Below are 14,652 nucleotides of genomic sequence, written 5' to 3' on the forward strand. Positions count from 1 at the left end.
GGAGGGGCAGTGCTGTCTGTGCTGGGAGAGGGGTGGGGACAGGGATGGTATTTCCTTACGATGGCCTTGCACCAGAGACACCGCCAGTCCTGCAGCCTCCGGACACTGCCACAGGTTCGGTCGCAGACAGCACAGCGTGCACTGACGGGCAAGTTCCCCTCCAGCCACTGATGGGGCATGGCCACCTGCAGAGAAGGGCAGCTACCAATAGCATCCTGCACGCTTGAGGGAAAGATCATAGGCCACCTCTTTCCCCAAGCACCATGGAGGTGGTGCCATGCAGCAGGGCAAGGCCGGTCTGGGACCCCTCCCATGTCCTCTCATCCCTGCCCACCTGGCTGCTTGAAGCCATCAGCATGTGAGGCAGGTCAGACATAGCCCCAGAAAATGTCTGGAGGTGGTCCCACTTGGACAGCTAAAAGGGATCCTGATACAGGGTTCCAGAAGAGGTGTCCCCAAGCTATGCCCCTGCAGAGCCAAGCCCAGAGGCCACACAGTGCAGGGGACAGCTACAGTTTCTTCCTGCTTCCTGATTTGGGCACAGCAAGGCTAGTTCTGCTGGAGGATCTGTCCTGCCAGGATCCCCGACAGGGACTCCCCTGCTTACCCCATCCTCATCCTCGATGATTTCAATGCCGATGGAGGCCAGAGTCGTCCACTTGCAGTTGTTTGTGGCTCTGACAGCACAGCGCTTGTGTGCCTTGAACTTGCAGACTGCGTGGGGGGGAGCAGTGAGGAGCAGGGAAGGTCCCCACAGCATGCACATCCCTGATCCCAAACCCCTCTGCATCTGGGCAGTGGGCATCACCCTGCACCACTCCTGCTCTGGCCCAGCCTTGAGAGGCTGCCCCGCCCTGATCCCAACCCCTGCCTACCTCCCAGCAGGACCCCAGCACTGACCTTCACAGGAGAGGCCATGGGAGGTGACCCCTGGAAGAGCTTCGCGGCACACATTGCAGAAGGTGGGGCGGGCGTGGGAGCAGGCGTACCAGTTGTGCATGCCCGAGAAGTGCTCCATGTTGAACTGTGTGGCCTGGAGGCACAGCCCTGCCCCATCAGTGCCGGGCACCCTCAGCTGGCACTCACTCCCTCCTGGCCCCTTGAGTCCCCCCAGCCCAACTCCTGTCCTCTTTGTGGGGCGATGCCAAGGACAACAGCTCTTGTCTGGCAATCAAAGGCACACAGAGGGAAACACACTCCACATAGAAATACAGATCCATACAGCACCCTGCCCACATTACCTCATGGATCTCCCACTTCTGAACGGATTTCAGGGCAGTGATCCAGTCCTCCATCTCCTTCCGGTTCTCCGCACATAAGATGAGCTTCCTGAATGGCGTGATCACCTGCAACAGCCACCATCCCCACGTTCTCCTGCAAGGCCACTGCCAGGCCAGCCAGAACCCAGCACAGACCCCAGCAATCTCTGGCACAGCAGTGCCACCTCGAGCAGCAGGAGGCCATGCTATGGAGTGCCCCATGGCTTTGGGGGGATGAGGGAGGTCTCTAGTGCCTCCCCACAAGGTGCCAAGGTCTCTACAGGGTGCAGTTGGTAGCCCCACACCTCCCTCACCGTGAAACTGTTGTTGATGTTCTTGGTGCTGGTCTCAGCCACACTGGCATCAGACAGGTCCACCTCATCAAAGATCAGGGACTGCGAGGGAGGAACCAGAGCCCCAGTCCACCAGGCAGGGATCTCTGTCCCCTCCTGGGCTGGCAGTCTCAGGTACCCCCCAACTGGGCATGTTGGAAGCACCCCCCAGCCTACCTTGGCATCCTTAGCATAATAAAGTGTCCTGCCTCGCAGCTTGAAGTATCGTCTCTTCCACCTCTGGAAGGAGCTCGTCTGCTTCAGCAACAGCCCCTCCTTTACGCTCTTCTGCAGAGACCACAATGTTCTGAGCTCCCGTAGCCCCTCAGGATCACCAAAGCCACCACTTTCCCTTGTGACACCAGTCCCTGGGTCCCCAGGAGCACAGATTGGACATTCTGGGGTTCACTCTCTGCTGCATGTAGCAGGGGAAATGATGTTCCCTGCCTACTATTGCCTGGGCACTGGGCACTCCCTGTGAGCTGGAAGGATGCTGCTGGGCATGGCAGGGCTGGAAGATGCAGGTCTCCAGCAGTGCAGAGGCTCCACTGTTGATGCTTCCTCTCCATCCCCAGGGTAGTGCCTGGAGATCCTCAATCCTCACCCTGCTGCAGCTCCCTAGAAGCCAAGGGCAGAACTGGAGCCAGGAGAGCTTCCTTTAAGAGGACACTAGTGCCCCAGAGATACCTGGACTGCATCTTTGAAGTGGCATTACCTGGGTACTGCGGCCCCAGCTGGTTTGGAGAGCAGACAGCCGGAATGCAGCCAGCTCTGCCTTGCCCCCACAGCCCCCGGAGAGAACAACCCGGGGCTGAGGGCAGCCCACAGCAGGCAGAGCATCCCTTGCAGCACAGTGCATCACTGCAACCTGGCTGCCCATCCTCTGCCCTTCCCGAAACCCAGCACCTGCCAATATTTACCCTTCTCGCAGTGGTGTTTACAAGACTCAATTAATTAGTGTTTGCAACATGGCTATGAGCCTGAAAGAGGCGGCAGAGATGCTCTGGCACTGCCTCATCTTTGATTGTATCTTCTTTAAACACCACCGGCAGCTCTGTTCGGCTGCTTCTCTGCAATTAGCTGCCACAGTGGTTGTATCCAATCCAGGCACATGATGACAAGCCACATTTAACGGCAAATTAGCATTGGGCACGAGGGCACAGCGGGAGAAGCATGGCCCTGGGGCTCTGCACTCCTGTGCCAACCCATGTGCTGCAAGAGGTGGCACCCAGGCACCCGTCAGCCTGCAAACACACCAGGCCCAGGTCTCAACCTTAATCTACTGCCCCACGGTGTGAACCAGATGGCAAAAGCACCAGGAATAGCAAAAGCCTTTAAAGAGCAGCTAAAACCCTGCCTGGGGTGCTCCCTGAGCCTCAACTCCCCAAATGCACAACCCTCCCAAACCTCCCTGGGACACCCACCACACTGTTCCCTGCTCTCTTCCAGCTTGGAGTTTGAAGAGGGATGTTTTAAGCCTTTATCACTCCCCAAGACTGGTGCAGAGTTTGGCTCTGGTCAATCACCATGATGCCTGGGAATATCGGTGCAGGTTCAAACAGCCCCGTTGTCCCCAGTGCCAGCACCCCGGGACACACTGCATCCCTTTCCTGGCCTCTCAGCTGCGAGAGTGCAGAGGGATCCTCCCAGTGGGGTCCAGCTGTGACCCCCAGATCCACACACAGACCATGCACCCTAGCAGCCCTTGCCCCACACCAGGAGGGGACAAGCTGGGGTCCTGCCATAGCCCGGTGGGATCCAGCCCCAAACACCACATCCACCACACCTGGCTGCACTCATCAGGCACAGGTGCCGTGTTTGCTGCAGTCATTGCTGGTGCTGCAAAGGACAGGCAGTGTGTGACAGCGAGGAGTGGTGTGAGGAGCTGTGACAGTGAAGGGCGGGGCGGGGGGGGGGGGGCAGCAGGAGAAAAGGATGACAAGGAGAAGGAAGAAGAGGAGGGTCCATGATGGCGCCTCAGGGCTATCACAGCAGGGGCTGGAGCCAGCTGGGCATGGGCACTCTGCCTGGCTCCAGGGCCACGTGGGTGGCAGGATACAGCAAGGACTGGCTGCAAGGGAGGGTGGCACCCACTCCTGCAGCTCCTGACAGCAGCAAAAAGTCATCACCGAGTCCCAAGATGTCAGAGTCCTGGCCCTCCCAGGGACAGGATGCAGCTGCCCTGAAAGGCAGACTCCCCCACCTCCACCACAACACCCATGAGAGCTTTACAACACTTGCAATACCATGGCTGGGGGGGACTGTGCCTCAGTTTCCCACCAGTGCAGACTAATCCCTAGCCATCCTAACATGGGGTGGCAAAATTGGTGTAGAGAAGCTCAGGGGCACCTCTCCCTATGCCCACCCTTGTGGGCTACTTTGGGCAATCAAAGCCCAAGCCCTCTGTGTCGCCATGTGCAGCATTTTGCTGCACAACTCCTCAGCTGCCCATCCAGGCCGCGTCATCCCTGGTGTGTGATGCCATGTGGTACAGGTTCCATTGGTGCCAGCATGGGGCCACATAAACCCTCCCTGGGGAAAATAAGGCAAGTCCCCTTTCCAAAATAAGCCCTGGAGTCCAGCTGTTCTATGCTGCCTGGGCAGGCACACAAGTCTGGGTTGCCAGAGGGCTATTTTGGGATCTCACTGTGGTAAGTCACCCACCCACCCACCTCATTTTTTTGATCATGGGTTTCAGCCAGGAGCACTGCTCCAGCTGCTGGGGCAGGGAGCAGCTCCCAAGAGGCTCCATGGTTTTGGACCCCTGCTTTTGGAATGAACAACAGGAGGACACCTGAGAGGTACCTGATGGCCAAGGCCAGCAGCAGGCCCAGCCACGTGGTGGGAAGCCACACTGCAGCAGCATTGCTGGGGGAGCCCAGGGCTTCCTCTTTGCAAACAGGAAAGGGGTGATGATGGCAAGGGCAGACAGACCATGCCAGGATGGCATCACCCCTGCTGTGCTGGCTCCCCAGAGCCCTGTCCAGAGCACCAGGGTCACCACAATTACATAGTAAGTGGCTATTAGGTACCCTAGAGCTCAAAAGAGCTGGAGCTGAGCACCTGCAGCACAGGGACTGCTTCTTCTTCCTGGAGAGTTTGGGGACACTGGCAGCTCCTGGCCACTGGGCTGGGAGCTCTGCACCAGTCACTGCACAGCTGTAAAGCACAGTGTGCCACCCACACCCCAAAACAAACCCAAGCCCCTCCACTCACCCCAACCACAGCTTTTCTGTCTGGAAAGCCCCAGGTAGCACTGCAGGGAGCCTCAGCAACGCCAGAGCTGGTCTCACCTCAGCAACCAAGGCGGCACACCCTGCCCAGCAATCAGCCAGAGGCCAGCTCCCCTGTAGGGCTCTGTCCCAGCACTCCACTGCCCCATCCCAAGGTCCCTCCCTGCTCTTTCCAGCCCTGAGGACTCAGCACCAGCACTAGGGGGATCCCAGAGGCACAGGGCAGGAAGGCAAAGGCAAGAATGAAACCATACAGCATCTGCAGACGTACTACCACCTCCAGATCAGATGCAGCTGAAGTGGCAGTGGCAGCAGAGCCTCAGAGGGGACACAGGTAAAAATGGCCCTGGGAGGCTGGCCAGCCACGTGCGTGCCAGGACTGGGCTGGTTTCCAGAGGCCATCATGCCACAGCCTGGTTGTGTGCTCAGCACAAGCAGGGGGCTTGAACTGCAGCCCAGGGAAGCTCAGCACCCTCCAGCAGGGATTCTTCCAGGTCAGGCTACATCCCAAAATGCCAGCCATTCAGCCCTAAAGCACAGCCCCAGGATGCTGCTTTGTTCTGTCACCCCACTCTCCCAGCTCTGCCACCACCACTCCTGGGAAAAGCCCATTATGCATCGAGGTCTGACCACAGCTGGGGCAGGAGGGTTTTCCTGCTGGGATCAGCTTGGACAGCGAAGGAGCACCTGGAGAAGAGCCAGGGAGGTTGTTACTCAGGAATGCCGTAACATATGGCTGGTGAGCACCACGCTATCTGCCCACACAGCTGGCCACCCTACACCTCTCCTGAAGGGATATACTTGTCCCTGTGACCACACGATGCCTCACCCGGTAGGAGGAGAAGGAAAAGAGGATAACTTGTCAACACACCAACCTGCATTGCACCAGCATCATTCCAGGCAGCCACCCTCCTGCTCCAAGTGCAGGAGCCCACTGGGTACAAGCCGGAGTCCAGTTGCATAAAAGCTCATCTCCCAGCTGAGCCAACAGGCACCAGGACAGCAGAGAAAAGCTGGCAGACCTCAAACAGCCCAGCTGCAGGGCTTCCATGAGCTGCTGGGCACCCCACGGGCTGCAGTCAGTTGGAAACCTTATCAGGCTTTGTGACACAGCAGAGCTCTTCCGGGACTGGGCAGTCAGGGGGCTCAGTGCCTGACAAGGTGCTATGGCCCCACAGGCTCAACTGCTCCCAGAGGATGGATCTTTCTGCCATTGCAGGACCAACCACAATATCCCTTCCCCGTGCTGGGTGGATGCTTAAAAGGAGATTCCAGCACCAGTCCTGACAAGCCACCACATCATGCCCACAAGGCCACTGAAAGATGACCAACAATTAACAGAAGGAGAGGAATAAGGAAAGGAGCCCCCAGAAGAAAGGCAACCCCCCTACAGCACATTATCCAGCAGCTGCTTTTTAGAAATGAGGCCGTGCTTCCCTATCTACAGCCACATCGGTCCCCAAGCATCCTGCTAGCAAGCATCCCACATCAGCCTGACCTGTGCTAGTTCACTTCTGCACCTTGTGCCCCAATGCTGATGGGCACAGCCCTCCCACTCTGCCCAGCAGGGGTGAGCAAGATCTGATGGACAAGAGCGACATTCACATAACAGAAAAAGTGAGCATGGAGAGGGCAGAGTGCTTGAGGAACCTCACAAACATCCGGCTGGTGACAGTGGGGCTATCTTCACACCCCAGGCACCAGCTTGGTGAGCCCTGATTAATGAGAGCAAGCCCAGCCTCCCTGGTCTCAGACAGTGTTTTCTTGTGTTGAGGTGCAACTCCTATTTTTTCATCTCTGTCCACTGGCGGGCACCACTGAGAAGAGCCTGGTTCCCCCTTTGCTGCACCCTCCATTTCAAAAACTGGAGACCCCTTGGTTACAGTCTCTCCTCCAGGCTGAACAGTCCCAGCTCTCCCAGGCTCTCTCTGCATGAGAGATGCTCCAGTGTCCCACCAGCGTCAAGTCTAGAAGATGCACTGCCCAGGAGCCACCCTCCTGCTGCAGAAGAAAGGTTTCCAGGCCTGGCCCCAGCCAGCTCTACCTTCTTTCTTCATCTTTTGGCCAGGATTTAGCGCTCAGTGGGCAGCCTTCCCCACAGCCTGGTTCTACAGCACTGCCTCACCAGGTTCCGTACAGCTGCCCAACACCCCAGTATGCACAGGTACAGCTTGCCCCATTCCTGGGCACCCTGAGCCTGCAGAATACTCAACACCTGCAGCAAGGACAAGGGTACCAATAAACCCACTGACCTCCCCGAGCCCCATGGGAGGATTCTGGTGGGTCCCTCAGCCCCACCAAACAGCTGTGAAGTATCTCAAGATCAGGAATTTGGCAACACAATTCCCCTTTCCAAACAGCAGACAAGCCATGGTTGCCCCTGCCCACCATGGCCATGCACATTGTGCCCATGCCATGGGCAACCCTGGATCCCTGGCATGCACCCTGCTGTCTCCCCCTTGATGCCTCTGCCTCCCAGCTCTGGTGCAATCACCCCAGCACCTGTTGCTTGCTGAACCAAACAGCACTGCTGGATCACTCTCTGCCTCTACTCTGTGAGGCAGCTGCTGGGAGGGCCTGTGCTGAGGCAGTGCCGGGGAATGAACGCCCCAGCCACATGGGCAGGGTGTGACCCACCACCCCATCAACTCAAATGCGTTGGTGCTCCCCAGAACCAGTGGCCCCTCTCTCCCCTTTGCCCAGCCCTAAGGGGACCAGTGTTGGGAAGCAGCATCACACCCCCCTCCCACTCTGCACTTGCACACCTAAAACCTGGTACAGGCAACTGGCAGCTCCCAGATGCATTGAGGAGGATGGGGGTGGATGGGGGTGGGAATGTCAGCAAGACTCCATCCATCCTGGAGCCTTTCAGGTCAGCAGGGACACCTGCATCTGGCAGTTGTTTTTGTCACTGAGCACAATGACCTCGCCGCCTCCACGGCAATGCTGGCACAAAGCACTCCACAGGGTGTCGGCAGTTCCAGCCTGGAGGTGTGGAGTGGGGGGGATGTGATTGATGTGGAGGCTTGAGGAAGGGATGTGGGGGCACGGGCATTCAGAGTGCAGAAGCACTGGGATTGGGGAGCAGCAATCAGAGGGATTCAACAGATCCCAAAATGATCCTCACCTATTCCTGTCCCAGGGGTTGGACAACAGCCTGGAGTGGGAGAAGCTGCCTGCTTCCATCACCAGAGACCAAGGTCTCCCCAGTCAGTGTGGATGGGGTGAGGGTCCTGACCTTTCTCAGCCCCCCAACATGGCAGGCTCCTACAGACCCTCTCAAGCACCCCACCCACTACATATGACCCAAAATAGGACAGTGGCCCCTGACCCCCTCACCACCTGTTGTCTCAAGAGCTGCCACCCTGGCACTGAACTCTCCCTTATAAACAGTGTTCTTTAGGTACCTGCCCCTGGGATGCAGGCAATGATTCCCTCCCCCAACCCCAGCCCCACCTGGGTGCCAAGGATGTCAAGACAGGGGTGTCACTCAGGAAGGTGCCTGCCATGGCACACACCCTGTGGCTGTGGCTGCAATGACAGGCAGTACATGTGCCATGTCTGGGCTGTGAGCCTGACCTGGGTGGCAGCAGCAATGTCATCCAAAAATCCTCATCTGCATAGGGAAGGAAGGAGTCCATCCAACCAGAGGCCAGGTTGGCAAGTGCGGTCCTGCCCATCTGGACTAGGGCAAAGGCATCCTCGGGAAAAATACTGAACCCCAACACTGAAAACACAGAGGTGGCAGGGGAAGCATACACACCTCACCCTCAGGCCCCTCCAGCTCCAGCCCTGGCAGCTCTCACTCTCTCCCCCAGCTCCATGGGCTGTTAACCCAGACATGTCATTTCCACCTGCCCATCCATCAAGCCACCTGCCTCCCCTGGCCCGCTGCACAGCCATGCTCCTGCATGGCTAATTGCTGCTGCCAGGCAGGATGTGGGCAGCAACCACAGCAGGCAGGGAGACAGCCTTTCCCCACGTGCAGCCTGCCAGTGCGAGGCCAGAACCTGCTGGTGCTATGGGGGGATTTGGCGATTGGGCTGGGGCTCAGAGCATGCTCATGTTCCTGTGCTGCTGCTGTAGCACATGGGCATAGCCCAGCCATCTGCCCCTTCCCCTCAGACTTCCTGGCATTGATGTCTCCCTGTGGTGTCCCTGTGCCCCACAGCACAGCAAGTGCTGCTTGGCAAACTCTAGTGGCCTCTGCTGCCTTTTGGGAGGGTGCTGAGGGCTCATACACAGAACTAAGCATTCCCATGATCCTGCCCACTGGCCTGGCTTCCCACCATGCCTCCTCCCCAACAGCCTGCACCCAGCATAGCTCTCTACACCCACCTGGCAGCCAACTTGGAGAGGGCAGAGTTGATGCCAGCCTGCTTCAAAGAAGGGGAAATTGAGGTATGTTCCTTAAGCAGCCAGAGGGACTCAGCCCTCTCAATGCCCCATGCCCCAGAAGTCTCTTCTGCCAGAGTGCTAGGTTGGGAACATGCAATTTCCATACCCTTGGGCAGGTATACTTTGCCCCACCACATGCCAGTGCACCAGGCTTGGCATAACAGCCAAGACAGGGCCAGCAGGAGGGGACCCTACCCCAGTCCCAAGCATCCCCACAGCTGCCATCAGACCCACACTGCCTCATTGCCCTTCTTTCATGCCCTCAGCACCCAACACTAGAGCCCAGTGATAGCCTCCTTCTCCACAACTACATTCCTATGCTGTGTTGTCAGAGCTCTCCCCTCTCCCTGCAGCAGCACAGCCACCAAATCCCCACTGAGGGGTGGCTGGCACTGGAAGCTGGCTGCAGGGGGATTTCTAGCAGCCCCCGTGTGCCACCCAACACTGCAGGCACTGCCTTGACTCATTCCACCACCTCCTTCCTGCAGCTGAAAGGTGGATGCAAAGGACCAGCATGTCATCCAGAGCATCCTCCCAGCACCGTGTCTGCATCCTCCCTCCCCAAAATGTCCCCCCGAAACCTCCTTCTCTCCCCACATCCCACCTGGCCATTCAGCCCAGGTTATTTCTCCCTGCATTGCATTTCACTGTCCTGACCTGGGACACCTCTGAGCATGCACTTCTCTTTGGCTAAAGGCACCACACCCCATATTTTGTAGGTACTATCAAAATAGCTTTTTCTGAGCCAACTGTGATACACACACAGACACACAGACACAGACACACACACACACACACCCCAGCTGCTGTCATGCCAGTGGCTGGGAAGTGTGAGTGTCACATCTGACCTCAAAGCTGCTCCCATCTGTCCAGCAAACCACCAGTGGGGACTAGATCTGTGGGAATGGGGAGCATGGGGAGCTGGCACAGCTAAATTGATCTGGGGCACTAGGAAAGATGCAGGTTCCATTTTGCCACCCACCAAGCATACTCAATGCGTGCAGCAGGGTGTGGGATCCGAGGAGCCTACAGAACTGTCATGACCCTAAATCTCAGCCCAAGAGCATCCACAGAGCAGAGCATCCCAAAAAGAGTCCTCTTCTTCCGGGGACAGGTAAGGGGAACCCAGGGGATACAAATGCAGCATGAAGGCAACGTGGTAGGGGCTGTGTGGGTATGGGAGAGACCCTGTTCCTGAATAGTGGGATAAAATCTGTGCTCCACAGCCCCATGGGACCAGTGCTGACACTACCACTGTGGGGTTTGCATGTTTCTATGTGCCCTCCCACAGGACACATGGGGCCAGAACCCTCCCAGCTCTGGCTGGATCAAGTCTGCCAGCAGCAAGAACCCGGTACTGATTTACACCCTGGTAAACTCCCCTGCCCCGCTCTCAGCAGTGACCCCCACACCCAGCCAGCCCCTCACCAGCAGCATCCCCCACCCCTGACCTTGCTTCTCATCTGCCCCGAGGTGGAAACCTTCCGGATGAGCTTGTGAGAACTGTCCTCCTGCTCGCCCTCGCTGTCAGACGACTCCTCACCACCCACCTCGGGTGAGATGGGTGCCAGCTTGTCCAAGTCCAGGGATGACACTGATTCCCGGGTCTTCCTCAAGAACAGCTCCCCAGGCACCAGCTTCTCAGCCATCTTCCAACCTGGCTTGGCTCAGAGCTCTGCAGCCCCTGATGACAGCCCTGAGAGGACAAGGACACATAGGAATGGAGGAAAAGCCCTGAAGAGGCATGCATGGCCCCTCATCCTGTAGGGCTCTGCCAGCTGGGAGGTGCAGTCCTGGAAATCAAGGGAGATGGCGCATCCTTGCCCAGAAATTACACTCCGGGTGGCATCCTTGCAGGCAAAGTTTTCCTTCCTTGCCTTTTTTCAATGTCCCAACTATTCCTCAGCCTACCTGGCACCCCAACGTTGTCCCTGACTTGGGCACAGGAGACTGTGGTTGCCCCATGCTCGGGCATTGGTACATTGGTGAATAGAGGGGTGGAAGCCATTCCTGCAGCCTGTGCTATTTCTCCTTGTTGCCCGCCCCCGAGGTGCTGGGCTGCCAAGTGTGGCCGGGGACAGCGCAGGGATCTCCATGAAAAGCAGCAGCTGGACCCCGCCATCCGTCTGGCTCCGGCAGCTGGGAAGGGATGGGTGAACCTCCCGTCCCCATGGGTCGCGAGCCCCGAGCAGGTGACTGCGGGTGGGCTGGGATGGAGGGGGGAGCGCGGGGTTCCCGCATGCGGGGGAAGCCATGTCCCCATGGCATCCCTGCCGGCCCCGAGGGCTGAGGAGGGACTGAGGGCGGGGGTGCACCTACCTCGACGAGCGAGCCTGGACGGCAGCAGGGCTGCCGTGGCTGGGCAGGGGATGGCGGGGGGCACCCCACGGCGCCGTGCCGGGCCCCACGCACCTACCACGGGCCAGCTCCGCCGCGCCCTCCCCCTTCCCCGCGGCTGCCGGCAACCGCGGTGCCGTCTCTCGGCGCAGCAACAAGCGTTGCGGGTAGAGGAGAGGGAGGGAGAGAGGCAGCGCTGCGGCCCGCCCCCCCCCTCCCACCCGGGTGCATTGCCTCCTCCAGCCCCAGGGCTGCCGGCTGCCGGATCCCCGCCGAGCATCCCGCAGCACGCCCAGGAGGGGGAAGGCGGGGCGCCCCCCGCCCCGCACACACCTTGCACGACCCGAGCCGCCGCCGCCGGTGCAAGGTTTCTCTCTCTTCGGCCCCGGCCTGCCGTCCGCAGGCCCCCCGGCCCCGCCAGGACGTGCCTCCGCAAGCGGCCCCGGCCCTGCCCCTGCCGCAAGCCCCGGCCTGCTCGGCACGGCGGGCGCTGCTGCGCGGCGCGGGCGGCCCACGCACGGCCCCGAGCATGCGGGCACAGCGGGCACCCGCGCGCCGCCGCGCGCATCCGCGAGCGGCACCCGCGCGGGCACGGGAGAGCACGTGCATGCGCCTGTGCACCGCCCGCCCACGCGGGCACGGCGGGCACACGGGTGTGGGTGCGCTCGGGCACACGTACGTGTGCAGGCACGGCTTCCACCGCGCACAAACGGATGCTCCCCTCACAGGGGTACGTGCACGGGCAGGGGAGAGCACGTGCACCACTGCAGTGCACCTGTGTGTGCACCACCAGCACATGCATAGGCATCGCAGCTGCATATGTGTGTATGCCGTCCACACAGGCACATGCACAAGCCGTCACAGACCACACATGCCTGCATGCCCCAGCCGTGGGAAAGCACATGCACCCTGTGCGTGCACATAGAGATGCGTGTGGGCTTGGGTGAGCACACGCGCTGCCACTGTGCACATATCTGTGCATTCCACACATGGACAAGGACAGGCACGTGCCTGGCACAGGTAAGCATTCACACCGTGGCCACACACATTTTTGTGCACATACCCACATGCACACCCCAAGCACAGGTGAGCATGTGCATCATTGCCATGCAACCATACGGGCATGTGGTGTCCCGTGGAGCCGAGCACATACACAGATGCTGCCACACACTTAGTTGTACACACGCTTCTGTGTGCACACAAATGTGCTGGCAGCCCAGAGAGCCACCCATGTCCTGAGTGCATCCCCAGCAGGGTGGGCAGCAGGATGAGGGAGGGAGCTTCTCCCCATCTGCTCTGCTGTGCTCTGGTGAGATGCCCAAGAGTGCTGGCTCCAGCTCTGGGGTCTCCAGCACAAGGAGGATGTGGTGCTGTTAGAGTGGGTCAAGAGGACACCACAGAGATGCTCTGAGGGCTGAAAACTATCTACTGTGGAAACAAGCTGTGAGATGTGAGGTTGTTCAGCTTGCAGAAGACAAGGCCCCAAGGAGACCTTAAAGTAGCATTTCAATATATCAAGGGGGTTCCCAAAGGAGAGTTTTTTACAAGGCATGTAGAGACAGGACAAGGGGCATCAGTTTTAAAGTGACTTATGGTGTGTTTGGGTTAGACAGAAAGAAGGAATCCTTTTTCATGGGGGTGGTGAGGCACTGGCACAGGTTGTCCAGAGAATCTGTGGCTGGCCCATCTCTGGAAGTGTTCAGTGCCAGGCTGGATAGGGCTTGGAGCAACCCAGCATCCCTGGAAGATGTCCCTGCCCTAACCCTAGCCCTAACCCTAACCCTGCCCATGGCAGGGAGGGTTGGACAGAATGTCCTTCAATGATCCCTTCCAACCCAAACCTTTCTGTGATTCTGTGGTGCGCGTGCATGCAGATACCCCCACAGAGGTGTGATTGCATAGAACATGCCCTGCAGCGTGTGTGTTGGAGCACACACACGTGCATGCACATGTGGGGTGTGCCGCCAAACAGCCCACATCTAGGGAGAGAGGGTCCGGCCTCACATTCCATCCCACAGTGTCCCATAGGCTCATCGTTCACCCACTGCTGCTCTGGGCTCTCCAATGCTGGCAGAGCCCCGTGTCCCTTCCTTCCTGCAGAGCCATGCTGTCCCAGTGCAGGGACAGGGAGGACTCTCTTGTCCCTTCCCAATGCATGGCTTTTCCTTTTTGGCTGTAATGGACTGTGGGAGTGAGGGGGGCCTACTGTGGGGTTTGGACTTTTATGCTCCAGGATTCCCCATCTCCCACATGTGGCAGGGGTCTCTCATTAAAGCATCACTACCTGCCATGTCCTCATCCTTCCCCAGCTCAGGTGTATGGGATATCATGGGACAGATCTGGGATCTGTAAAATGGAGAGATCATCATGATGGGGAGACAGACACCAGGGCCAAAAGCTACCTCACCTTTGTGGGTTCTGTTAGCAACTCTGGAAGACTCTGGGGTCTCACAAAAGGATCCCCGGGACACCCCATGCCATGGCCACATCCAGCACTGAGGGTCCCTGTACCCAGCAACTTGGCCATGCCACTATGCCTTGGGCCGATGATTCTTCCTGGCAGCAGCTGGAGCTGTGTGGAGGGGTAATGGGGTTTTGAATGGGTCATGGGGCACAGTTTCCCTGTGCCTGCAGTTATCCATATGCAAGGGCTTGCACAAGTAGCCCTATGAACTCACACTTTTACACATGTGCGTGCATTCACATGTGTGCATCAGACATAGGACAAGTCCCCCCGTGTGTGTGTTCACCTGCACGCGCAGTCACTCGCCACCAGCGCTTGTGAGCAGCAGCGTGGGGCTGTGCCCGGTACGCGTGCACTCACACGTACGGCGCGTGTTCAACTACGTGACCATGTGTGCTCCCAGGTGTGTGCGTGCGTCCAGCTGTGTGCGCTCACGTGCACGTGCACACACGTTCACTTGTTCACGTTCACTTGCGTGCACTAACGTGCACGCGCCTGTATCCCCCGCACAGCCATGTGCTCGCGCTCCACATGCTTCCGGCCGCTCGCCGACGCGCTCCCACGCGCGTGCACGCGCGTACCCCATCGTGCACCCGCCTACCCTCACACCGGCCCCGCGCACTGGCGCT

The 14,652-nt window shown here is 58.8% G+C and overlaps 1 protein-coding gene across 5 annotated transcripts in view; it reads right to left on the reverse strand.

Annotated features, from left to right (window-relative positions):
* The window catches only part of DGKK (diacylglycerol kinase kappa), a 20,852-nt gene extending 8,809 nt beyond the window's left edge, over window positions 1-12,043 (reverse strand). For 2 of the 5 annotated variants that reach the window (XM_053990350.1, XM_053990348.1), the window contains exons 1-8: window positions 11,893-12,043; window positions 10,674-10,918; window positions 1,769-1,879; window positions 1,574-1,654; window positions 1,242-1,346; window positions 901-1,033; window positions 608-714; window positions 60-185 (exon numbers count right to left, since the gene is read on the reverse strand). In XM_053990350.1, the coding sequence (XP_053846325.1) occupies window positions 60-185; window positions 608-714; window positions 901-1,033; window positions 1,242-1,346; window positions 1,574-1,654; window positions 1,769-1,879; window positions 10,674-10,871 (861 nt within the window). In that variant the 5' untranslated portion in view covers window positions 10,872-10,918; window positions 11,893-12,043. Of the gene's footprint in view, window positions 1-59; window positions 186-607; window positions 715-900; window positions 1,034-1,241; window positions 1,347-1,573; window positions 1,655-1,768; window positions 1,880-2,042; window positions 2,207-10,673; window positions 10,919-11,541; window positions 11,687-11,892 lie in introns of those variants that run through there. The other 3 variants (XM_053990351.1, XM_053990349.1, XM_053990353.1) reach the window with 3 other exon arrangements.
* Between the last annotated feature and the right edge of the window lie 2,609 nt (window positions 12,044-14,652).

This window comes from Vidua macroura, chromosome 14 (genome assembly GCF_024509145.1).
Source record: "Vidua macroura isolate BioBank_ID:100142 chromosome 14, ASM2450914v1, whole genome shotgun sequence".
In the NCBI taxonomy this organism is placed as follows: Eukaryota; Metazoa; Chordata; class Aves; order Passeriformes; family Viduidae; genus Vidua; species Vidua macroura.